Source organism: Apus apus, chromosome 4, assembly GCF_020740795.1.
Source record: "Apus apus isolate bApuApu2 chromosome 4, bApuApu2.pri.cur, whole genome shotgun sequence".
Lineage (NCBI taxonomy): Eukaryota > Metazoa > Chordata > Aves > Apodiformes > Apodidae > Apus > Apus apus.
This window is the reverse complement of record NC_067285.1, coordinates 26512360-26538502: the sequence shown is the minus strand read 5'-3', so window position 1 is coordinate 26538502 and position 26143 is coordinate 26512360. Positions and strand designations below refer to the sequence as shown.

The 26143-nt window shown below is 38.2% G+C and overlaps 1 protein-coding gene across 9 annotated transcripts in view; it reads right to left on the bottom strand.

Annotated features, from left to right (window-relative positions):
• Window positions 1-26143, bottom strand: part of SH2D4B (SH2 domain containing 4B) — a 66845-nt gene that overhangs the window by 17112 nt on the left and 23590 nt on the right. For all 9 annotated transcript variants that reach the window (XM_051619296.1, XM_051619297.1, XM_051619298.1 and 6 more), the window contains 3 exons: window positions 17169-17313; window positions 8812-9022; window positions 7496-7623 (listed from right to left, as the gene is read on the bottom strand). In XM_051619296.1, coding sequence (XP_051475256.1) covers window positions 7496-7623; window positions 8812-9022; window positions 17169-17313 — 484 coding nt within the window. The remainder of the gene's footprint in view (window positions 1-7495; window positions 7624-8811; window positions 9023-17168; window positions 17314-26143) is intronic.

Here is a 26143-nt window from a genome sequence, read left to right as displayed (position 1 = left end):
CTTTCTAGCTGCTTGCAACATCCTTGAATATTGATTTCATGTACTGTTCCTCAGGGGGGAAAGTTAACTTTAATGACTCAGTAAAGTGAACAAAACACTGAAGAACTGTTGAAAGTCAAAGGAGAATAACATTGGGGTAGTAAAAACTTCATGCCTAACAAGACACAGTATAACAACATGAAGCTCTTACAATGATCCAATTCTGGACACCCTTTGGGGTTTCTCCAAGTTCTCAGTTAAGGCACTAGAAACCAGCAACTAAATAGCCTTATTTCCTACCAGAACTGGAGTTAAGGTGAGATAGCAGCTATGCTCAAACTCAGAGCTGGATAATCTGAATTAGGTGCTTGAAGTCACTACTTAGTAAGGAGAAAGGGTTTCAATCATAGAATTGCCTAGGTTGCAAAAGACCGCTAAGATCATGGAGTCTAAGTGTTAGCCTAGCACTGCCAAGTCTACCACTAAACCATGTCCCTAAGTGCCACATGTGCACATTTTTTAAATATCCCAAGGGATGGCGACTCAACCATTTCCCTGGGCAGCCTGTTTCAATGCTTAACAACCCTTTCAGTGAAGAAATTTTTTTCTAATATCCAATCTAAATCTCCCCTGGCCCAACCTGAGGCCACTTCCTCTTGTCTTGCTGTTTGTTACTGGGGAGAAGAGACCAACCCCCACCTCACTACAACCCCAATTCTGGTATTTGTAGAGAGTGATAACGTCTCTCCTCACTCTGCTCTTCTCCAAGATAAACAAACCCAGATCCCTCAGCTGCTCCTCTTAAGACTTGTTCTTTAGAACAACACAGGGACCAACTTTATCTGAGGTCCTGAAAAACTTACAAACAGAAGCAAACATATTTTTTTACTTAATTTCTAATACAAAGTCTGGAATTACAAGTCTTTCATTTATGCTAAATTTAATCAGTGAAATTATTCCGATTTAAACTGTAAGAGGATCTGGACACAGACAGCAAGTGTGCAGAATCATTTGTTGTTACCACCATCTTAGCTCTCAAAGCTTCTGTCCCCAACCTGTAAACAGCAGTATTATTAACCAACAAATAGGAGAGGGAGCTCTGTCCCACGACAAAGGACCTAGCAAGTGCTGGGAGTTTTTCAAGAAGTCTCTTCTAGATATGCAAAACTGGTTCATCCCCTCTAAAGGCAAGGGAAGTGGGCAGAGTAAGACACTCCCTTGGCTTAACTGTGAGCTTCTGGGTCTGCTCAGAACCAAAAGGGAAATGTACCAGAGGTGGAAAAGTGGAATCTTACCAGTTGGAAATTACAAGGGCACTGCCAGGGCATGCAGAGATGCAGGTAGGAAAGCAAAAGCTCAGCTTGAGCTGACATTGGCCAGAGACGCCAAAAACTTCAAGAAAGGGTTCTTCAGGTACATTAACAACAAGCAGAAACAGAAGAGTAAGACTGGCCCACTATTAGACAGGAGAGGTGAGCTGGTCACCAACAGTGCTGAAAAGGCAGAGGTTTCAACACCTTCTTCACCTCTGTCCTTACCAGTGCTGTTGGGTCCCAGGACACAGGAACAAAGTCCAGGTTGATGCAGACACGGACCTGCCGTTAGTGAAGGAAGAGTTGGTGTGTCAGCTGTTACAGGAACTTGACCTGTACAAATCGATGGGCCCGGATGCCACCCACCCTCGGGTGCTGAGAGAGCTGCGGCTGTCATTGCAAAGCCGCTCTCCAGCTTGTCAGACCATGCCTGGAGTATTGTGTTCAGTTTTGGTCCCTGCTCTGCAAAAAGGATGCGGACAGGCTGGAGAGGGTCCAGAGAAGGGCCACAAGGAGAATCAGAGGACTGGAGGGCCTTCCATGTGAGGAGAGGCTGAGACAACTGGGTTTGTTCAGCCTTGACAAGAGAAGGCTCTGGGGAGACCTTATTACCATGTTCCAGTACTTAAAGGGTGGCTGCCAAGAAGATGCAGACTCCCTGTTTACAAGGACTCACAGGAAAAGACAAGGTGTGGGTAATGGGCACGAGTTGCTCCTGAGGAGATTCCGATTGGACACAAGAGGTACATTTTTCACCATGAGGACAATCAAACATTGGAATAGTCTCCCAAGGGAAGTGGTAGATTCCCCCACGTTGGACAGCTTTAGGTCTCAGCTTGACAGGGTGCTGAGCCAACTCATATAAACTGCAGTATTACCTAGAAAGGTTGGACCAGATGATACTTGGAGGTCCATTTCAACCTGGCATTCTGTGATTCTATTAAATCAACTATTACTGTCTTGTATGTTGCATTGAAATAGCTATAAATGTTTGCAGCTCACTTCAAGTACCAAAGATTCTTTTAATCAAACATACTGGAATGAATGTACAATAGCCACATGCACTCATGAAAGATCCACGCTGTGTTTAATTGCAGGAATGAGTGCTAACAGCAGTGGCAGAATATTTCATAGAATTATATATCCTTTAGATCTGAGTCCTCCCTATCATTGATTAAGAACCACTGTGCATTATATTACAGATGCTAATCTTGGAGACAGAGGTAGCAGATGATCCAGTTAGAGCCCATTCTATTCAGTGTACTAACCTGCATAGCTCTTTTGAAATTCTGCCTCTGAAAAAGATAAGTGTGTGACTTGACTGTCCCATTCAGTGAAAGGCCAGGAGAAGAAGGAACTGACCTTTCTGAAATCCAAGGGGGCAGAAAGGCAGTTGGCATTCCCTTAACTGTTGGAGGAGAAGGGCAAATTTATGTTTCCAACACTGCGGCTCACCTTGTGTCCATGCTAGCATCACACATAGTGAAGCTGCACATACAGGTTTGCTGCCTATGGAGTCACAGAAATCTCTTCCCTTTGTTTTTGTATCATCTCCTACTATCTTGTGTGGTGAACACAGTTTAAGTATCACAATCTGTTTCTAATTGGGTGAACTTGAGTTAAGCTAAACCAGCAACATAATTTTGCACAACCATGTGCTTTTTCCCCCTGCATGACTACACACCATACCTGCTGATCACCTGCTTGAGAGAGCTTAGTTTGCTTAGCAGGAAAACAGCATTATTTCAAAGGAGCTGTTGAATTAGTAACTTGTAATCTTTTGCCTTGAGGCTGGATCAATAGGACTGCAGTTTCAATACTTGGTGTAGCAAGACAGAAGGACCAGTAAGGTGCTGCTGGGAAACCAGTAACATTTTCTGATCTTGCATCTGCAAATATTTTCTGTGCTTTAAACATAAAATGCTGCATATAAAATAATAAATATAACTTAGTCTAACATAAACTGTAAAAAATATATGGAAACTTGTAAAAGAGAAAGTGCATAATTGTAAGTGTGCAGGCAAAGGAACAAGAGTTGGAAGCACTGCTGATAAACAGTTATATTTGGACTAAGAGTAAGCAGAATATCAGCAATTCATCCAAGACTAAAAAGGACACCTGTGGTATGCTAGAGGGGTGATCAAGAAACATCCAGATACAGCATTTAAAGATACATGGTATGAGATGAACATCTTGTGGTGGTAGCAACTGACAACTAAGTGCACCTTCTGCATGGATAAGCTAACTAACCAGTTAACACATAGGCAACTGGCACTGAAATAAGACACTATGATCTAGCATGTAGGAAACACACTACAATATATAAAAGGAATCATAGCTCACATTCAGGTTGCTGGACAGATGAACAAGGCCTTCTGAGTTCACTTTGGTCACCGTAAACAGCCATAATTTCTTGTACTCTTAGCATATCAGACTTTGTAGATGTCAGGGCTTTTTACTTAAATCTAACTTTCCTTATTTTCTTTAAAAATGGGTCAGTTTTAAGTCTTTAAATATGATTTCTTAATCATACTCTTATATAATTTGTTTTTAAAACATGATTATTCATTTCCAAACACTAACAGCAGGGCTTTCCATTCAGGATCACATCTCCTTTCAGTTCTGTGTTATGTGACAAAGAAAGCCTGACTGAAGGAGCTGCAGTAACAGAGAAAGGTACTCACACACAGTCCAGTTTAATTAGGAGACAGAACACAGAACTGTAACGTAAAATTATGGGTAAATACATTAAGCTGCCATAATGGGTTACTAAATGAGATCATAATTGCTCACTATATTATGCTTTAACTGTAACAAATGGAGAAGAAAATCTTAAAGTGTTTTATTATATAAAGAGGGCAAAAAGTCGTTAGAATGTAAAGGAATTTGATTTTCAACAGCAAAATTTCATTAAGAGAATATTAAATTCACCTGGAAGTAAACTCTGAAAATGCTGGTGCATATTCTTCACAAATAAAAAGAATTGTCTGACACAAACTTGAACTGGAAAGGATTTTATTTATTAATTTATTTAAAATCTGACTAGCAGTGCACTGTATGGGCAATGCACCTGACTTGTTTGTATTCATGAAACCACTAACACTTCAGCAAACTTGTTTCCCCTTTGTGGTCACATGCTCTTTATCATCTCTCATTTTTAGTGTCTACAGTATCTGTTTAGAAAAGTTGCTGCCTTCTATCTTTAGAACATGCCTAATATTTAGAATATAGCTTCCACTTAAAAAGCAGTCAAGAAGGATGACGTATTGTAAAAGAGCAAGAAAGCTCATTTCACATAAGCAATTAGCCTATTTACATTAATTATTCAATTGCCTCATTCTACTATTTCCCTGCTGCTCTTTTCTGCTTCCTTTCTCCTTGCAGCATGTTACAGCTCACATTACTTCATTTTGATACTTTGCTCCCTTCCAAGGGGAGCCATGAGTCTAAAATATTTATTTTGTTTGCTAATAACCTGTCTGTGTAGACACTTTGAAACTGTAATGGCACTAGAAAAACAATTCCAAAGCCTTCAAAAGAACTAACAGACTGAAACAATCATTATGACCTAAGTGGGATGACTTAGTATCAGGGAACCTCTTACCTCTCAGAAAACAGCAAAATACCTCTCATTTCTTAAGGAAAAAGCTGAGTACTGAATTAGAGCTGATGAAGTATTTGGGTTTTCTCTTATGAGTCTGACTTGACTTGAGACATCCACAATCGTGCACCAGAATCTACCACAGGATCTAAACACTTAACTCCAAATACTGTACTATCTTTGGAAAAGATAGATGTTTGATAGGAATATGTTATGGAAATATAAGAAATAGTGTTCCATGTCACAATAAGTAAACAGATGATCATGCCTCTAATAACTATGTGTAAACCCACCCATATAGAGATTATATATAAAACTGCAAGGACAAACTGATGTGTCTATAGCGCTCCAATAAAACCTGTGTGTGCAGATTATAAATATTACTGCTTCATAATTATTTCAAAGTAAGGTACAATTACAGTATTACTACTATTTAAAGGCCATGGTGCAAAACCAGAGCCTATCATCAGTCCTTCAAATGCTAGAGACAGATTATCCAGCCAGACTGGAAAAATTCCCATTGAGTATTTAGCAACCCTTTCATAAAATAAAACAGAGGGCTCTCATTCATCCCCAGTAACCACTGTGATATTAATATCATCCATCTCTGTGTCTGAATTCAGCAGTGACGAAAAGCACAGGACTAAGCAGCCCTGGAAACTAACCAGAGAACAGGGACAATAGGGGTGACAGCAGCACATGACTCCCCTCTCAGGCTCACAGTCACCACCCGTTTTCTAAGGTTATGTGATGAAAGCCTAATTTTATGCCCAAACTTCTTCCATATCTGTTCTTCCTGCCAAGACTCCCAGCAAAGGTAACACTCATTCCTAACAATGTTTTTTGAGAAATCCACACAGATTAGGAATGATGATTAATAATAAATAACTGTGGCACTACTTGTTTTACACAAAATCTACCAGATGGCAATAACTATCAGCCTGTGTCAATCTGACTATATACCTGCAGCAGTCAAGTCACAAAAACCTGGCCCTCGTTAGATCCATCTGCCCATGTTCATCAATTAGCAGGGAAGAAATCAGAATACAATTATTAACTTCCTGATTATGAGGATGATAAAAATTTGAAGTAAACTAAATTTAAACAAATGTCATAGTAAAAAAAATAATGAAGGCATAATTCTTTTCACTCAAACCTAAGGCAACTATTAAATAATACAAAAGATACAGCTAGGTTTGTACAAAAGATATAGACACCAATTACCTTACATCCCAAGATAGTCTCCAGTAACACCTAAATTGCTTGCTCTGATTCTCCTTTATTTTAGCAGCTTGAGAACTGAGTGTCATTGCACTGTGGCTGCTAAGTGAGCACAAGACACTTAAAAAAAAGGATAAGTTATAAATAATATTTTAAAACAGATTTTTTTAAATAATATTTTTTCTTTACAAATTTAAAAATCTTTTTATATAGAAGGGATAAATAATCTAGTTTTTGGCTGGGATCTATTACTCAAACAGCAAAAATAAAAGAATTTACATCAAAAATTCAGCTGAACATTACAGTTTGTACCTTTAACAAGAGAGCTGGTCAATAGACAAACAGTACTGCCTTCAAGCTCAAGACAAATGTATTCCCTTGGAAAAAAAAAAAAAAATCAAGTAGAGGAGACAGAAGTTCTGCATGGATAAGCAAGGAGCTCCTGGAAAAACTCAAATGGAAGAGGGAAATTTACAGTACATAGAAAAAGGGTCTGGTCAATTGGGAAGATTTTAGAAATGCTGCCAGAGTATGTAGAGACTCAACAAGAAAGGCCAAGGCTCTCTTGGAACTTAGTCTGGCTAGGGAGGTGAAAGAGAGTAAAAGCTTCTTCAAATACATCAATGAGAACAGGAAGAGTAGGGAAAAAGTGGGTCCAAATATAAATACCAAATATAAATACCATTGCTTATACCTACAAAAATAAGATGTTTTACCTGAGGACAAATATTCAGCTGCAGAGGAAATGCTATACAGAGCAAGCCTCAGAGATGCTAGAAACTCCAGCAGATATAACAGCAAATTAAAGATCTGAACAGGAATTGTTTTTCCCATTCCATGAAAACTGCCTACAATCCTTCACCCCCAAGTCTTTTTGAGAAAAATCAAGATCTTTCAATAATTTTTGTTTGCAAAGTAAAGTGAGAAAGAAAAAATGCTATTCCAGTTTAGAAAGTACAACAGAGATTAAACAGATACGAGTTCAGGTCCTTCTTGCAAATCAGGTTAGGCAAAAACTTGAATGTCAGCCATCCCACACCACTACAGTATTTCCCAGTTTATTCTGGAGTCCTCCTTACCCTGTATCTTTGCCTTGTTCCTCCTGTTATCTTGCTGTTTTACAGCAAGTATATTTTGGCCAAAATGTTCCTGACAATACCTTTGGTGGTTTGAGTAACAAATTAGTTTACTTCATCAGGAAAAAATAAACCAGAAAAATCATAAGCAAATCATGGGAATGATGCAAAAATCTTGTTTTAACAGGCACTAGGCTGCACGATGTCAGTAGATGTTCCTTTTTGAGGGGAAAACTGGCAAGATTTATTTCCTGAGCGTATGATTACAGCTCTACTACACAAGAAATGAAAGCTCAATGCATTACCATGAAACCATTGAGCAATCCTGTTGGTGTTCCTCTCAAACCCAGCACGTCGAGGGATCTGCTCTTCTTTGAACCAGCGAATGATGACATCTCGGGAAAAGGGTCTAGCAGGACGCTCCCAAATGTTACTGCATTGAAAGGCAAGTAATTACAGGAGAGAGTCAGACAGAGAATTAGCAGCGTATGAAAGCAAGGGACAATAGAAATATTAATCTCTTTTTTGATTTTTTTTTTTTTGCTTTTTTCTAGGCCCTTTTTGAAAAGGATCACATCTAGCACTACCAAATTCTGTAGTAGATAACCTCCCCTCAGAACTTTAGGACAAAGTTTTTCAAATTCTGCCACTTACTAGTGTTTTTATCACTTCAATTTGAAGACGACTTTAAGTAGTTTGGAAAAATAATGAAATAATTATTTTGACAATTGATTTGACGGTAACTTTAAAAATTCTACTACTCTCCTAGAGTAAAATTCCAATTCCTCCTCAAACTGGGAGTTTGGCTGCTGTAACGGGGGAGTTTCTGTGTCTCAGCAGAGCAAAGATCTTGTCAAAGCAGAAGAGAGTTCCAAACAATTAAGAACTGATTCTCTGGTGCAACACTGACTGGTAAAGAAAAATAATGTAATGGGACTCTTTCCTTTCTGAGCTTGATTATTGGATATTGGCATTTTTTTAATATTATTTTTTTTTTTAGCATTTCATACTTCCATCCTACCAGTGCTCACATTGCCTTTATCACCTCATGAAGCCAAGTCAATGACATAAGAAATAACCTGAAAAGAGTAGAGTGACTAGTCAGCTTCCTAGCACCCATATGCTAGTTTGGATTTTTTTCCTATTCTGCAATTCATAGCACTCCCTAAATAGTCAGGTGAAAGATTAATAAACACCAAAGACACTTGATTTTACCTGAAAAAAACCCAAAAACTTAAAACCCCTGACACCTGGAAGTGTGACAGCTCTCTAAAATGTTTCAGAGAATTCTTAAGCAGCAAGTAGTTTTAGGCTTGTGTCTTAAGATTTGGCTAAGAATTTGTTCATTTGAATTCTCCATATCACAGCCCGCATACTAATCTAATACCGACTTTTGAAGGACTCATCTCTCACTGTGTGAACTCTAAGAAATCTGTCTGAAAAATAAATGGCATTTAGTTTACACTAAGTTTTCAATTGTTTAAAGCATTCTTTTTCCGGTTATAATGAAAGAACAAGACTCAGAATTTTCATGACCTGAAGAGCTTGTTGAAACAGTGGGGATTGGAGAGGGAGCAATTCAACAGGAAACTGTTTCAAAGTCACTCCTCTACAAACCTACCTGGATGCTGCAGAGACAGACAGCAAAGGACTTGCACTATTGTTGTTCAGTTTTATCTCCTGATCATTACTCAGGCTTGTCCCCTGGAACAAATTACTCAGGCCAGCCACTTTTCCCTTCTGGATGGCACGCAAGGACTGCCGTCGATACTCATCCCGGGCCCTGCGTGCTTTGTGGCTCCTTTCCTCGTCCGCAGCTTTGGAGCGGCGCACTGGGTGGAATGAATGGGAAGGGGGGGAGAAGAGATTTTAGAAATACAACCAACTGTTCACCCCTTTCCTTAGATAACACCTTACTATCTTTATTCCTTATTTGACCTATTTTTTAAGAACATTCAAATTACTACACCCTATCAAAGAGACAGCCAACTGGATGACTTCCGTGATGCTTCCAATACAGGCCCAGACCCAGAAGCAGCAGGCCAGGCTTCACCTATCAATGATCTGATCACTTCTGGCAATAACTGGGCTTCTATATGTGATTACATCTGACACTTGCTTTGGCTGTAATAAGAGAAATTCTGCTTCTGGACATCTTTTCCACTGGCAGTGCACCAAGTTGTATGTTTCAAGAAAGAATGTTAACTACTGCTTCAAATTGTGTTTAACAGAATTCTTTGTGACTATACACATAACTAGAATTGCAGGAGGTGAGGGTAGGTTGCATGTAGGTTGAACTTTTTGTTGTTAATGTTGCTTCCTTTCTGAAAGACTTATGTTCTCACCGTTACAATACTTAAAAGTCACAGAAGTTTCCATATTGACAATGGCAGTCTAAAAACGGTTTCAGTAAAAATGGAGAAATTAATAGTCATTGGAAAGGGCACACTGATTCTATGGATGGGGTTGTATCACACTTGAGTCTCTGAAATAGCATGTAAAGATCCAGAATCTCTCCTGGAAGATTTAATGCACACCTATCAGTGGCACTGACCAGGGAGTTACATATTTCCATAATCTGAAATAAAATTGCTTCTCTGGCTATTGCAGGTCAGGCATCTTTCTCTAAAGCTTCTTAATTTTAAAACTAATGTACTAACAATCCTGTCTTCAAGGTGGCGTAACTTAAATGCACCAAGAATTGTACTGTAAATATTCATCATCTATCAGCTCTTTTCTGGTGCCTCAAGCCCTATTTTGATGATTTTTTTTTTGAGACACAAATAACTTCAGGCAGGCAAATTATTCCAGTGCAAAACAGTCCTTTAACATCCAGTAAAGCAAACATTAAAGAAGCAGACTATTGCCTCCAGAAGCAATTATCAATCCTGCCATGACTATCCTGGCTTAGATTGTATCTAATTCATAATGTGTGCACACTACTTCTTACTCTACTGTGATTGTATCTGTGACTAGGAATGCATGATATAATACCAGACGGCTGCATTTCATTAGGCTGTTCACATGCATCTGGTTTACACTCCTGATTCAAAGCAAGCAGAAGTATAAATGGATTTGTCCAAATTATGAAAAGGTTTAATGGAATCAAGAAATAAAAACACTCAAAGAAAAATGAAACTAAATAAAACCCTCTGGACAAATGAGGGAAAGAGAAAAGACTTTTAAGCTTAGAGTTATGTAATATTATCATACGTAGAAAGATATACAGGACTAAAAGCTCATCAAGATACCATAATAAATGACTCACAGATGATACACACGGGTACAACTGGCAGGATTTCCATTCAGTTAGCTACATACCCTGTCGTTTCAGCTTAACCCAGTAACAAATAACTCAACAGCACAAAAACCATGAGTAACAGGTTTTATTATTTTCTTACAGGTCAGTATTTTGAAGGATAATGTCATCTAAATATGTCACTTAATGGCTCAAGTATATTAGCAAAAAAATTTCTGGGATTCATCCTTTTTAAAGTCAGTCAGTAATGGCTCCTTTAACTGTGGATTTTGTTTGCAACAACATGAGAGACAGCAAAGACAAGGAGTGAAAAGTAGCTTCATAAGACATTTTTTGAAACCAGTCATTTTTTGCCACAATCACAATACACAAATCAAGGGCAGATGCCTGGAGCTTTCCGGGATTCTTCTCCACTTGGCTGGTAATGAAAAAGGCAAGGTATCTTCATACCCCACTCTTTTAAACAGACATTCCTACTGTCTTTTTGCTGGGTAATAAATCTATACCATCAGAAGCTTATGACCTGGACTACATTTTCCCAAAAATATAAAATGTTAATATTCTTATCACAAAACAATAGGAAGAGGTAGCATAGTTTGCAACTGTCAAACATCAATAGTCAGAAAACTTTCTTTGAAAGTATGCACAACATGCAGCCTTCTCTATCTATAATTATATATGTATATGTGTTTACATATATGTATATACCAAAACATGTAAATGTGTCTGTTGATATGCTGGGATAGGGAAGGCTGTATGCCATAGGTACCTAAACCCACGCGTATAATTATATATATTATCTATATGTACACACACACACATATATAGGCATCTCTCACATAGTAAAGAATTTTTATTAACATTTCCTAACTGAAGTATCTGAAGAATTGTATCATTGACCATACAGACACACGGGGCCTCTTAATTTTCTTTTTACTGGAGTCATAATTATCTCTCTATCCCATTCCTTAGTTATTCCCAGAAACCTCTCTCTCTCTTTCCTTGCATTCTTCTACGTTTAGGAGTGGTCTAGTACAGCTTCTACTGTGGATCTGTGATGCTATGTTATCCCAAGTTTCTTTTAAAACAGTATGACTGGTCAAGAAACTTTATGTCAGGTAAATAATCAAAGTCACTGGCATCAGTAACTGGCTTGGGTGACCGGAAATAGTATTGTGAATAAAAATTCATTCAGCCATTGTGGTCAGGAATCTACAAAACAAGTTTTCCGCTACATTCCAGAAAAGATTACATATGCCACATGAACCATCATTCCCATGCCAACAGCTCCCACAAATGTATCTATCTTGAGAAAGACAGATACACAGTCTGAAGATAAATCTGGACATATTTCCATAGCATGTTTTTCTTACAATAGCATATAGTGAATATTCATATTTCTCTCTTCGACTCTGAACCATCTCACTAGAAATAAGAACAGCATGCCTGGATCAAGTCTAGCACAAATACCCTAAGATCATGTCCTAGCCCTTCTCACAATAAGCAAGCAAATGTAGTCAGGACTTCTAGTATTATCTTAAGTAGGAGCAGACTACTTTTGTTGACCGGCTGTTTTTTACAGTAAATATACTTCAGACATGACCCCTGTGCAAAGCATTCAATTCCACAGTCAATATTTTCAGCAGGGAGATTAGCTATCTGAATGATGTCTTTCATCCTTAAAATCTCTGAATCAGTACCATAGGTCCATATATCCAGCATCAAGAATTACTACAAATAATTTTTATGTTACTCCTCTTCCTTTTATATTATGGAATAATGTCAGGACTGACAAGAGTGGGAAATGAGGAATTTGATTACTCAAGCTACAGAAAATCTGCAGTACAGCCAGGTCCTGTCACTCTATCTCCACTAGCAGCTTTCTCTGCAGGTGTTGATGATACTAACAACAAGTACATCCTCCTTCAGCACTAGTAAAATTAGGCACATTTCTGCCCTGCTAGCACCGTAGCTTGTGCAGAAATGTCTGAGCTGTTCATATACTTTAGGTGCCAATGTAATTGTAGCTGCAACAGAGCAAGCCAAAAATGGGTTACCCAGCCCTGGAAAACTGGTAAAAATATCCAGACTGAAGACTCTGCTGTCATGATTATACTGTTAACATTGCTAGAAATTAATAGTTTAAAGCAAGCTTGGACATGCCTACATGACCTTCAGTGAACATACTCTAACAGCATAGAAGAAGCCACAAAGCTTGTGTATGCAATAGCTCTTATGAACCTATAGGTCCCAATTTGAGTTTGCCTTGTTTTTCTTCAACAGTTTCATCTGTTATTCCTCTATGCTAATCTAAGTTGGCTTTCAAGAGAACATGTAAGATTTCTTTTTATATTTGCACTTGAAAAATCTCTATGAGCAGTCCTGGCAAAAGTTCTAATACAAAATGTTTTGATACAGATGAGGATTAATTCATGTAGTGCTGCAGCTGAACTTGACCACATGATTTATGAAAGACTCGGAACTCTCAAATGTGAATAATCTATTTTGTGCTTTGGAAAAAAAGGACTATTAAAATCCATTCTCATTTTTAAATTATTTTGTTTCAGCTTTACCCTTGTTAATAATTCTTGGAAGCTCATTTATGAGCAAATTAAAATGACTACTTAATAGATAAAATTCAATCTTCATATTTGCTGAGTGCACATACAAATCACAGTGTTTTCCCCTTTCCTAATTGGAAAATAGCTTCCAACAGATACTTTGCAATATGGCTCAGTAATCTTATCTGAAAGCATGTGAATAAACCCATCCCTATTCAACAATGCACTCCAAGACCTACTGAGGTTCACTAAGCACACACTTCAGGTTGAGCACTTGGTTAGTTAATGCACAGCTGAACTGGGGACCACTCACTTTGATATTCATTTTATCAAACGTTCCTGCTAGTAAATCGCTCACTTGAACTTCTGTGGAAGTACCAAATAGACATAAATTCATTTAAAATTCAGACAAAAATAAATTCATAGACATAGTTTGTAGAAGAAGAACATAAAAATATAAAATAGAAAAGAAGCTATTATGAGTCAGCCTGGTATGCTGCTTCCAACAGAGACCTAAAGTGGTTGCTTCAGGAAATGCATAAGAATAGATCAAGTCACTCAACTCTATTTACATTTTTACTGGGATAATTTTTTGTCTGGAGGTGAGTACAGCTGGTATCTGAACACTTCATTGCTTGATGCAGTTTGCAGGGGTTTGCAAGTATACTATCAGAATGTCTTTTGCAATATTGAATCAGATGAATATTTATGCTACCATTTTTCCTATTATGCTTTCCAGAATCATCATCTACTCTCACAGAGAGTAGAAGGTCACACTTAGAAATTTTGATATAGGGTATTGTTTATTGAATACTCTAGAAACCTACAAAATGGAGGAGCCTGTAGAAAGGTCAAAAAATAATCAGAATGTATACTCTCCTCTATCCAAGCTTAGCTGCAGTGCTCATTTCTGCTTCAAAGAATTAGAGCTTTGAGCAGTAGACTATTCATCTTCTCGTTGCCAGCCAATCTACTTGCTTCACATATTAACTCACAACTGCCTACTAAAATATCCCAACATATATCCATTATATGAAATCGAAGTGTACAATTGCTCTTACAATATCATTTTTCCCTTTTAGCACCAATTCCTCAAGTTATTTTACATTTGTCATTTAGTATATTAAAAAGCACTAAAATATTGCATTTCAATTAATGTTGTTCTATGGACTTTTATTATTATTTAGCACAACCAGGCAAACAGCAGAAGCAAACTGAGCCAAACAACGGAAATATTCACACCACTTTGCTTATTGCCTTGGCAATAAACAGCTGAGGGATAATGTAATGAGGAGAGATGAATCACATTCTAAATTCTATCTACTAAATAAATTAGTAGTGCCATCAATATCATTACTACATTTGCTCTCCACAATAGCTTCTCTAGCACTGCTGTGTGTCTTCAGTACTGACCCCCCAGCACTGTGGAATATGAAAGGCTGACTTGGAGGAGGTAAGAACAGAGAAGCCTGGCCTTGTTCTTAATGGGCAATGTGAATTCCATCGCAGGGGCGTGGAGACAAGAGGTGTTAATATGACACCTGCTTGCAATTATTTTATGCACTCCTGCATTTATTTATTGCTTAGTTGCTTAGAGTAGATGACAGGTGGATAGTTTTGCCTAATTTGACCAAATTTCCTCTCAGTGTCCCAAAGGAATATTTGAAGACAAAATTTAAGGATTACCAATGGAAAGAAAAAAAAAACTTGAAACTGAAAATTCTGGTGAACCTATGGTAATAGTTCATTCCACAGGAATTTCAGATGTTCCTTTTTCCAAATACTTGTTAATGCCTGTCTGCTGGAGGTTATGGCTCCTGCAGCAAAGTTAAGGAAACGGAAGATGTTAACATTCCTCAAGAAGCTCAATGCAAAGTCTGATGACATAGTCTAAACCAGACAGGAACTGGTTTCAGTTAAGGCACTAAACACTGCATCTTCACATCTTAACTTGTCACACCCCTTTGCTAATGGAACACAATTCTAAGCCCTCAAACCAACTGGGATAAATTGAGACATTAAAATAAGCCTAAGAGGATAAATAAGGATGTGATCTACTGTAGTAGATGTACTGCATCTAGTTTAATGCTAAATCAATTACTGGTAACAGCATAAAATCTGGCAGCACAGAATTTATAGTAGGCTGCAAAACCCAGCTGTGGTGCCACCAGCTAGAAGGTGCTGAGCTTTTGTTTTGCCATGGCAGCACCATTATCAGTGACCAGGCTGGTTACCAATACAAAAATACATGAGCTGCAGTTGGTCACCCTTTTGGCCACAGGCAGACAGGTCTGTGGGTAATGAGGTACACAGACCACAGGTGACAGAATTCATTCAGAGCATACAGAATACTCCGAAGTTTACACAAGAAAAAATACTGGTGGTAAATTATATCCATCAGCAGTCAAAAGTGTTTGACAGACCAAGAAAGCCATTACACTATGCTCAGCACTTATCAAAGCTTGTTCCTTTCCTCTCTGCCTTCTTCCATAATCCCTCAATTGCACTCCTGATATCTGTCTCTGTACAACCAGCATTCCTTGAGAAAATTGAAAAAATTAAAAACCTCAGTTACCACTTTCATGCTTTTAATGTTTATAGTATTTTCTTTTAGTGACAATTTCAGTGCAAAGATAGGATTATTATTTTTTAAAAAACATGGTTGCAAATATATTTTCTTTTCTTATATCTCATCAAAGAAATTTCAAAGTACATAATACCATCCTCTCTGCTAGGTTGCCAGCTAATGCCAATTAATGACACCTCATTTTCTACAAGACTACAGGGCCAATTTTATCCCAACTCGTTTTGCTCTTAAACACGCAAAATAAAGCAAGCTAGTTTTCCTTTTCTACTAAACATGTACACCTGGATTTAGATAATTCTCCAGGAAATCATTACTTTCTCTTTATTGGCAGCATAACATACAGAGGTTTTATTGATCAAAAATGAGCACAACCTGCTATGAGCTTGGAAAATTGCACTGGTTGTACAGAATGATTCACTATCTCATTAATTCCAGGTAACAAGACCCCAGTAATCAGTCTCCAGGAACTCCTGAACTGATGACCAAAACCATAAAATAATCTCATTGCATATTTTGATACATTTCCTTTACTTTTGTCAGGAAACAAGTAACACTATGGGCTGCTTTTTTTTTTTTTTTCCTACTTCATGAGATATTTCATGCAAAACAAACTATCAGCTCCCTAAAACTCCATATTTAGTATTAGTTGCTTAATCTTTTTTGTTATATATAATACAATAACCCCATATGGACTAAAGCTTCCCAGCCATTACAATTCCTTTTTCTGCAGAATAATCTAATTAGCACAGATATGGTAAATAAAAAAATATTCTTCCCCAACAAAAATGCACAATTCCTATTGCAAACAAATTTCCTACTTCTAAAGCCAACTATACAATAGATTACAGGTGCAGCAGATGTACATTCTATTGACAATAACCTATTAAGTCTTATTAACTCATAACATGGACCTTTACTCACCTACAGTATGTATGCATACATATATATAGTAACATGTGTTCTGTGCCTTATAGGCTTTTAAAAACTACTGAATTATTTTTTAATTAATCCAAATAATGATATTAATAAGGAATTTCAGGGTGACTAAAAAGGAAAATCACCTCCATAGAGCAAGATCATTATCATAAGGAATTTTTTTTAGGACAACAATTTAAGTATTATTTACTGTAACTGTTGAAATTAAGTGAGTTTCAGTGCTGATATTATAGCTTCACCCCATCACCATATGGAAGTAATTAAAATACAGATGAAGACAGATTTTACCTCCTCAGAGATAGCTGAGGACAAGCTGTTGATATAACTGTGTCCAGAATTATTACTAGCCAAAACTGACTAATACATTAGACAAAAAATAATTACCTCAGTCACTGTACACAAAAAATTTTCTATAAGGCACTGATACAGATTCTTATTCAGAAAGAAATGTGAAATTGGTAAACTCACGGTAACTTCTGTTTGTAAGGTCAAGCTGGTAATTTTCTGCAAAATAATCCAGCATCTTGCATTGCTCTAGGTAGAAGAGATTTTCAGCAGCATCTTTCGACATTGTACAAGTCTCCTTTTATTTGCTTTTAGAAATACATTAATCCTGTGAAGGTAATTTTACTCACACTGTTCTTCCCATTCCTGGTCATCATCACTGTGTTGATTATGCTGCTGTGCTTGCTTGAGGCTCAAATACAACTCCTTTGCTCGGATTTCTTCCTGCTGCCTTATTTGTTCTTCACCTTTTTGTCTTTCCTCTTCTTCTCTTCTCTAGGCAAATTGAAGTGAAACAGAGGTGACTACAGAGGAACAATGTGCCAAAAGTTAGCACATTTCTTCCGTTGCTTCCTCCCACAAAGTAGCTGCCTTGCCTCAGACAAATCACCCTCTCTTCTAAAACTCTGGGTTTCCCACCTATCATAACAGGCTACTAGAAGTCTCCTACCTCCTAAGAATTCTTAAGAGAGGCATTTTTGAGAGGCACAGGTATCACTGGAATAAGGAACACATAATGATCTAAGTCCTGGAATCTATATGAAAAACACAGTTTATCATGTAGCACCAAATCCTGTGCTATCCTAAAATCCCTAAGAAGTGCTCATTTTAAGTCCACACATACTCCAATTTGAGATATGACTGTCACACAAGCAGTATCCACATCATCCACAGAATTTGTAGAATTCAGTAAGTGATTTACCGGTATTCTCAGTTTAGCAACTATTACCCCATGTCATCATAAACAACACAGAGAATAATGTTTTCCAAATATCAAGATCATTACATTCTGGAAAAAAAGCCAGATCCTTTAGTACACACCAGTCACTTTGCAAAATGTAGCTAAAAATAACATACAAAGAAGTTCCCTTCCAAGAAGATCTTAAGAAAGATGGAAATCGTGCCTCTACAGCTGGCCTTCCACATACCATCAGTTTGATTAGTGCAGGAATCAGAATCCATATCTGTTTTCTGATAAATTTTACCAATTTCCTTAGGTAGGAAAGAAGATTTAATTCATTGTTCACTGAACCCAAAAAAGCCACCAAAAAATGAATTTCATGAAGCGTCATTCATATTCCTGAAATAATTTGAATTATTAATAAGAGCAGGTTTTTATTTCGATTTCTAATTGAACCAGCATTATACCCTTTTGGGTAACGAACATATGGATAAGAACTTTGTTATAAGTCACTGAGTAAAAAACACTCTGAATTATTAACCTAGTCACCTAATATAAACTGTATGTAAGGGAAAGTGCAGAGAAAATTCTGAGTTGCTGCAAAATGTTAATCCTATCATATTTCTAGGGTGAAGAAACTGGCATCCTGTTCAATAAAATCTGGTGAAACTCTGCTTTTTACATTAGGAGGTTTGGGGGACAATCTTTCTGTCTTCCTTACATAATGTTCATTTATTAAAGGTCAGAAGTGGAATTTCTTAATATCTTTCTATTTTCCTAACTTTGTCCCTTTCGGTGGGATTTTAATGTTTCATTGCAATGGTACCAGCAATGGTTGAGCACAGGAAAACAAAAGTAACTAAAATCCCATGATTGCTTTAAACTGGAAAACAATTTTCTCAAATGCACCAACACATTCTATCATCAGCTGAGGTGAATTATTGGAGCAAATGTTTAACTACAGACTTCATATGGGTAATGGCTTTCTTCTTAAAATACTTAGGGGCAACCTCATCAATGTTTACAAATATGTTAAGGGCAAGTGTCAGGAGGATGGAGCCAGGCTTTTCAGTGATGTCCAGTGATAGGACAAGGGGCAATGAATGCAAACTGGAACACAGGAGGTTCCATGTAAACATCAGAAAAAACTTATTTACTGTGAGAGCGACAGAGCACTGGAACAGGCTGCCCAGAGAGGCTGTGGAGTCTCCTTTGCTGGAGACATTCAAAACTCACCTGGACATGTTCCTGTGTGATGTGCTCTAGCTGACCCTGCTCTGGCAGGGGAGTTGGACTGGATGATCTTTTGAGGTCCCTTCCAAACCCTAAGATTCTGTGATTCTCTGATACAGTAGGATATAAAGTCTGAAAATTATCTTCAGATGGGATTGCTCCTGCTCTCAAAGGGGAATCAGGCATATTTAGCTTCCTTTTATTACATTATGTTTCTGCACTGTGAACTTTGTGGATGGACATTTTCTAAATTAAAAAAACAAGCTTTCAGCACAGCAGGATTTGCAGAATTACCAAAACAATCATTGTTCTGTTAAAATAAAGTACTACAAATATGAGTGTAGAGATTTTTAAAAATGAGGTTAAAAAACTGACTTTATTATTCTCTAAATTCAGTCTGTGGTTTCAGGAGATGCCAAACTGAGCTTTCATGATGTTTCTCATGATCCTGCAAAAAGTAACTTGCATACCTAATCTTTTTACACATAGGTTCTTTCTGTTCAGTGTTGGAAGATACTACTTAAATGAAAACTCACATAATGTATGTGTTTGCATAATTCATCCTCTTTATAGGCTGAAAGGCGTTGAACTATCAAAAATCTATAATAATTTAATAAAAGTATATAATAATTGATCAACACTTCCCTACTGTAAATAGTTTTATAACACATTGGAAAAGTACTCGTTTGAAGGATGTCTGTCCTATCTTAACACCTGTCAGGGTACAAATACCAAAAGAAGCCCAAATACGGTAACATGAATGTCCAAACAACGTTGCTGTTTAATGCCCCTAAGAGGGACTCACACATGTTTTCCCAATAGCAAAACGCATATCTGGAATATCTGTCTGGGAAACAGAAAAAAACTTTTGTCCACCATGGGGAAGAAAAGGCTTTTTTTTCTCCTCCTATTGCCCCTGCTCCCAGTTCTCTCCAGCTCTGCAAAAGTTACCTGTTGTTAGCCAGACATCTAAAGAAAGACAACTAATTCTTTGTCAGAAGACAGCCTTCTAAAGCAAACAAGATCGCTGTTTGCAACCTCTAGAAGCTCAGTGAGGGCCAGAAGCAGCAGCAGGAATCAGGACTGTGTGGTTGTTCTAATCATGGATCACAACACCATGTTTAAGGAAGAATGAGATATTATCCTTGCATGAATATGTAAATAACTGTGTAAATCCAAAAGTGAATAAAAAAGGACAGCTGTCTTGAGTTTCACAAGGATGGTTTGCTTAGGAATAGTCAGCCAGCGGCTGTGGCTCTAAATGCTTTTGTTCACTGACAATTCAGAATGACTGAAATGAAGCCAGCAATTTAGCAGTGACAAGCAGACTGGGAGTGGGAAAATGGGACCAATGCAAATCTCCACCCTTTGAAAGAATTAAACCACTCTTCCATTTCCTTAAGTAACATAAATTAACATTTCACCATTTACCACAGCTGAGGTCCACCAGTTTACACCAGCAAAAGATATGTCTTCTCAATAATACAACAATTCAAGACCTGAAATATTGCGTATTGATAGTGATGGACCTGTGTAGAGAATAAGAGTTCCATAATGCCTATGAATAATAAGAAATTATGCTGGTCTTATTTCTGAGAAAGAAAGCCTAGTACTGGTTTTCAATCATTTTTTTATATTTTAATGCTAGTATCTTTGGTTATTTCTAACATCATCCTCCCATTGTTATCTCCTGAGTCCTAAAAAGATTAGTTGAGTGAACAGTTCATTACTTTTGAAAAGTCAGTGCTTTTAGGAAGCACTGATTTCAAAGCCCAATAGCTTTCCAAAAAAAAAAAAAAAAGTATAAGATTATATTTTTAATTTCCCCCCTGGGATTAGGAATTCTATATTTCAGTTGCTAGTAAATGACTTTGTCATCTTCTTGGAAAAAGCATGCAATCAGCTATCCTTTATTCTTATGAGGAGAATATTTATTAAATTATCTCCACTACCTAAAAAACCCCCGATAAATCTAGGGTATCTTCTCAGGAAGATGGACAGACAGAGGGCTAATCCTGAATTATCAAGATGTTTTCTGTTCAATATCTCAAACCACAAGGTCAACTTAATATGGGGGGAAAGACAGACAGACAGACAGACAGACAGAAAGACAGACAGACAGACAGACAGACAGACAGACAGAAAGACAGACAGACAGACAGACAGACAGAAAGACAGACAGAAAGACAGACAGAAAGACAGACAGAAAGACAGACAGAAAGACAGACAGAAAGACAGACAGACAGAAAGATAGACAGACAGACAGACAGAAAGACAGAAAGACAGACAGACAGACAGAAAGACAGACAGACAGACAGACAGACAGAAAGACAGACAGAAAGACAGACAGAAAGACAGACAGAAAGACAGACAGAAAGACAGACAGAAAGACAGACAGAAAGACAGACAGACAAAGACAGACAGACAAAGACAGACAGACAAAGACAGACAGACAAAGACAGACAGACAAAGACAGACAGACAAAGACAGACAGACAAAGACAGACAGACAAGGACAGACAGACAAAGACAGAAAGACAGAAAAAAAGAATCTATCTCATAGCAGTTTCCCTGAATCAAACAAGAGTTTTGTCACAAGTTTGATATTCAAAATTGTTGAAGTATTTGTAGTAAAAGGATGAAATATTCTAAAAATAAAAAATAAAACCAACAAATGAGAATTCAGGTATAGTTTGAGTTCTTAGTGGAAATCAGTAATGCCTCCTAAGAAAATCCTACCTTTCTTTTGCAAGGATGATATTTAATCAAAGACAAAATAACAACAACAACAAAAACCTCAATACTGGCACTTGATTTTAAATTCACAAAACTTCTTCAAATGATTTTCCTTTATAAAGGAAGCAAATTTTAAATTTGTTTTATTCAAATGAGCACATGGATGGATGTGCAAGTACATTGCGCAACTCCTTAAAGGTGTGTGAGGAGAAACAACACTTGTTAGTATGACACAGGAAAGAAAAGTCATCCTTTTTTCCAATTATGACTAAAAAGTATGTTTGAATTTAAAATGAACAACAATTGAACTTTTCAAATTTACTGCACTGTATTCTACAGCAACCAGTTTATCTGCTTCTCCCAGTGGACCCAATCCTGCACATCAGAGCACAGAGTGAAGAGGTATAATAATCTACAAGCACCACCTTCTGCCTGACACTTGAGAGAGGTTATATTGTGTGCCATGGACCCTTCAGCTCCTCCAGAATAATTAGGAAGGTGACAATTCAGTACGAAGTTGCATTTTGCCAAAAAATACCAACCTGCAACAACAAAACAGACTGATAATTCACTAGACAGTAGTAATCCTCTCCAGCTTTAACTCCACTGGAGAATTTGAACGTGCTAAATTATCTTATCCAGCCCCTGGCAGTTGAGCATTTACCACAGAGTTCTTACTTGTCCATGTAAATATGTGCCTCATGGTGTCTTATAGCTTTACTACAGCCAGCTCTAAATAATAGTTAATATTAGGCTATGGCTAGCTTCTCATGTTTCAGTCCAATGCAGATGAGAGGAGATAAGGTTAGCATTTATTTTTGGCTGCAGAAAGATTAAAAAAAAAAACAACCCTGCACTGAGGAAAAGCCACAACACAGTAGTTTAATTTTTTATAATGGAAAATTGAGCTTCTGGCTGCAATGACTCTTGGGATCTCTCTGGGAAGCCTTATGGAATGCAGGGCAGCTGAACAACTAGCATACTGCTCAGAGCAAAACCTACAAGACATATTTGTTACAACACTCCCCTCCAAAGCATAGGATGCCTGGGATTCCCTCAGTGCTTCAGGCTGGCAGAGAATGTCTTTGGCAGCCATGAGAGGTGCAGCTACTCATCCACATTACAGCTGCTGAGAATCTGCTGACACCGCTGAGCCAGGCAGTCAGGCTACCTGCCACAGAGCTGAGAGCACAGCTTGTCTTCAGATCTGAGCCCTTAGGACTTCCTGCTCCAAAGAAGGGAATCTGGAAATCCTGGGGATCCTGGCTGCAGGACAGCCTGTTCTCAGCAAGGCTGACATAGCAGGCTAAATTCAGAGATCAGCATTCTACACAGACCCATCTGAGTATTAGCAGAAATAGGTCCAACTCCTTCCCAACCTTTTTCTGAGAAAATGCTCTCACTTGCCTCAGAAAAGAAAGTGCTTGCAGAGACATTTTTTTCTTTACTACCACTCTCAAAAGGATGGGTTTTGCATCACTTCACAGTGCATCCACTTGCACAGAGAAAAACTTACAAAATGTACTCATGCTTTATGCAGTAGTAGTTCAAGTTGTACAAGGAGATAACGACATACTCTGGTTCACAAAGACCTTCTTTCAGATGAGATGGAAAACAAAGCTTAGGACTATTCCTGACTGGGAGAGATCCGAGATTTACTGCAGGTGCTGGAGCAGACTCTGCTTGGGTAATTTGCCATAGATTCAGTGATAATCTACAAAGAGTTTGTCTCCGGATCTTAGGGACTCTTTACAGCTTGAATTTCTGATATGTAAGCTGTCCTCATTAGTGGCTCAGATTCTTCCATTTACCCATGGAAATATCAGGGCTTTGCTAGTTTTTACTAGAGACTCAGCATCATTACTGGTGTCACTGTGGAAAAGATTGTTCTTTAAAATGAGTATCACAGTTCCTTCCAAGTAGGACAGAAAACCCCGAAGACCTGATTCCCAGCAGGAACTAACAGCTGTCTCACTTCCAACTCTGTTAAAGAGACAACTGCATAGAAAAAAAGAATTTCTAAACTGTGGTCACACAGAAGAAAACAAAATGAAGCATTACTGAATTATTGTACTTGTGATTGAATGGACCCAACTGAGACACCTTCAGAATGAAATGTGTGCAAAACCCCAGCAAGAAGCTGTTGTCCTCCTCCTGGATTCTAGATATGCTGGGAAAGAGTTCAGTGTTTTCTCGGCACAGCAAAGCACACAGCTGAATCTACAAGTTATTTGCACTTAAAGATAACAGGCCCACTCAAGTGCTTGATGTTTACTTGGACACAAGAATTTCTTTCACATCAGGACTGAATGCACACTGCTGGATCATAAGAAGCCCACTGTACTGTGAGTGGTGATGGTGGCATTATACTGTATTCTTAAACTCTACATCTGGCAGCAATTGTCTGAAGAATCAGGTCCACGGCACTTTTGGGCACAGTAAAGCACCCAGACATGTCAAAAGCCCATCCAAATCAATGGAACTGAAGTGTGATCTTTCTATTAAGCATATTCACTGGGAGGCTGTGCAGCCATTCAGCAAGATTTGGACAGACTGGAGAGCAGGACAAAGAGGAACCCAATGAGGTTCAACAGGAGTAAGTGTAGAGTCCTGCACCTGGAGAGGAATAACAACATGCACCAGTACAGGTTAGGAGATGACCTGCTTGAAAGCAGCTCCCTGTGGAGAAGGACCTTGGAGTCCTGGCAGACAACAAGTTATCCGTGGAACAACAATGTGGCCATGAGGGTCAATGGTATCCTGGGGTGCATCAAGAAGAGTGTGTCCAGCATCTGGAGGGACCTTCTCCTCCCCCACTACTCTGCCCTAGTGAGACCCCACCTGGAGTACTGTGTCCAGTTCTGGACTCTGCAGTTCAAGAGGGGCAGGGATCTACTCGAGGGAGTTCAACAGAAGGCTACAAGGATGATTAAGGGACTGAACACCTGTCTTATGAGGAAAGACTGAGGAAACACCTGTGGCTGTTTAGTTTTAAGAAAGGCTGAGAGGGGATCTTATTAACATATGCAAATATCTGAAGGGTGGGTGTCAAGAAGGAGGGGCCAATCACTTTTCAGTCATGCCCTGTGATAGGACAAGGGGCAATGGATGCAAACTAAAACACAGAAGTTCCACCTCAACAGGAGGAGAAACTTCTTTATAAGGGTTAAGGGCTAGGGAGCACTGGAACAGGCTGCCCAGAGAGGTTGTGGAGTGTCCTTCTACGCAGACTTTCAAGACCTATCTGGATGTGCTTCTGCATGACCTGACCTAAGGGGGGGTTGGACTTGATGATCTCCAGAGGTCTCTTCCAACCCCTAACATGCTATGATTCTTTGATAAGCTGTCCTTATTAGAGATTTCCTGAACTGAAGCACTAATTATTCTGTTCTTCTCTGAAGGTTGATTCTAAACCTGTCTTCTTTGATGGGAACTCTTGTATCCACACCCTAAAAAAGCACAATTCACTGACTGTAATCTCAACTGGAAGAAGGAGGATTATGCTTCTTTAAGTGGCATCATCATTAAAACTCCTACTAAATATTTGTTGATGCATAAAGAAAAACAATGTCCATACAAATTTATATGTAGTTTTTTGCTAATACACATTTCATCTTCCGAAGAATTTTTAAGAAGCAATCCAGCTTTCCTGTCAACTGTGCTTAAATTATTAAATTCGGCGAGTATCTCATGTTGTCATATAGACGGTACTTCCCTATTCATATTCTCTTGCGTTATGTAGACCATCTGAAGAGCAAGCTCAGAGTGCCTCTCTGCTACGTCTAAATGCAGCTGAAGGATTCCACCTCCCTCTGGCTGGATGACACTCATACCTTTCAATTGCCCTAGCTCTGCACGTTGTTCAAGACTCTTAATGACAGCAACTGATAACAGTAGGAAATTATGCCTATGATCTCACAGCCTTTGAGAACTAGCAAAAAGATTAATGATAGTAATTGGCTCTCTTATTTGCCCTTTGCAATAGATGCATAAAAGAATGGCTGTCCTTAAGCTGCAAAAACAGAGCAGACAATGTTTATATTCAAGCATAATAAATTAAAGGCATCTCTGCTTAAGAAACACCAAGGATGGCAATACTTTTCTAATAGTGTTGGAAAAGAAAACAGGCATCATAATTCATTTTGATATGTGAGATAACATTTATCTTGTGCAGACAGCCCTAAAGTCCCATGATAGGTTGCTTTAAAAAGGAGTGTTTGCAATACAATATGGTTAGAAATTAAACACATCAGCAGAAAGGATAGTTTCAATCTCCCAAGTCAAAATGCTTCCAGGGAATGAAGCATTAGCAGAGACTGAACTTTTCATACCCCCCGTTTGGAGACCGCTTCAAGTACAGTCTGGTCATCATCACAGAGGATGATTACCAATGCATTAAATATTTTAAACTTGTTAAAGTGGACTTGCTAACTGATCTGCATCTCATTCCACACAC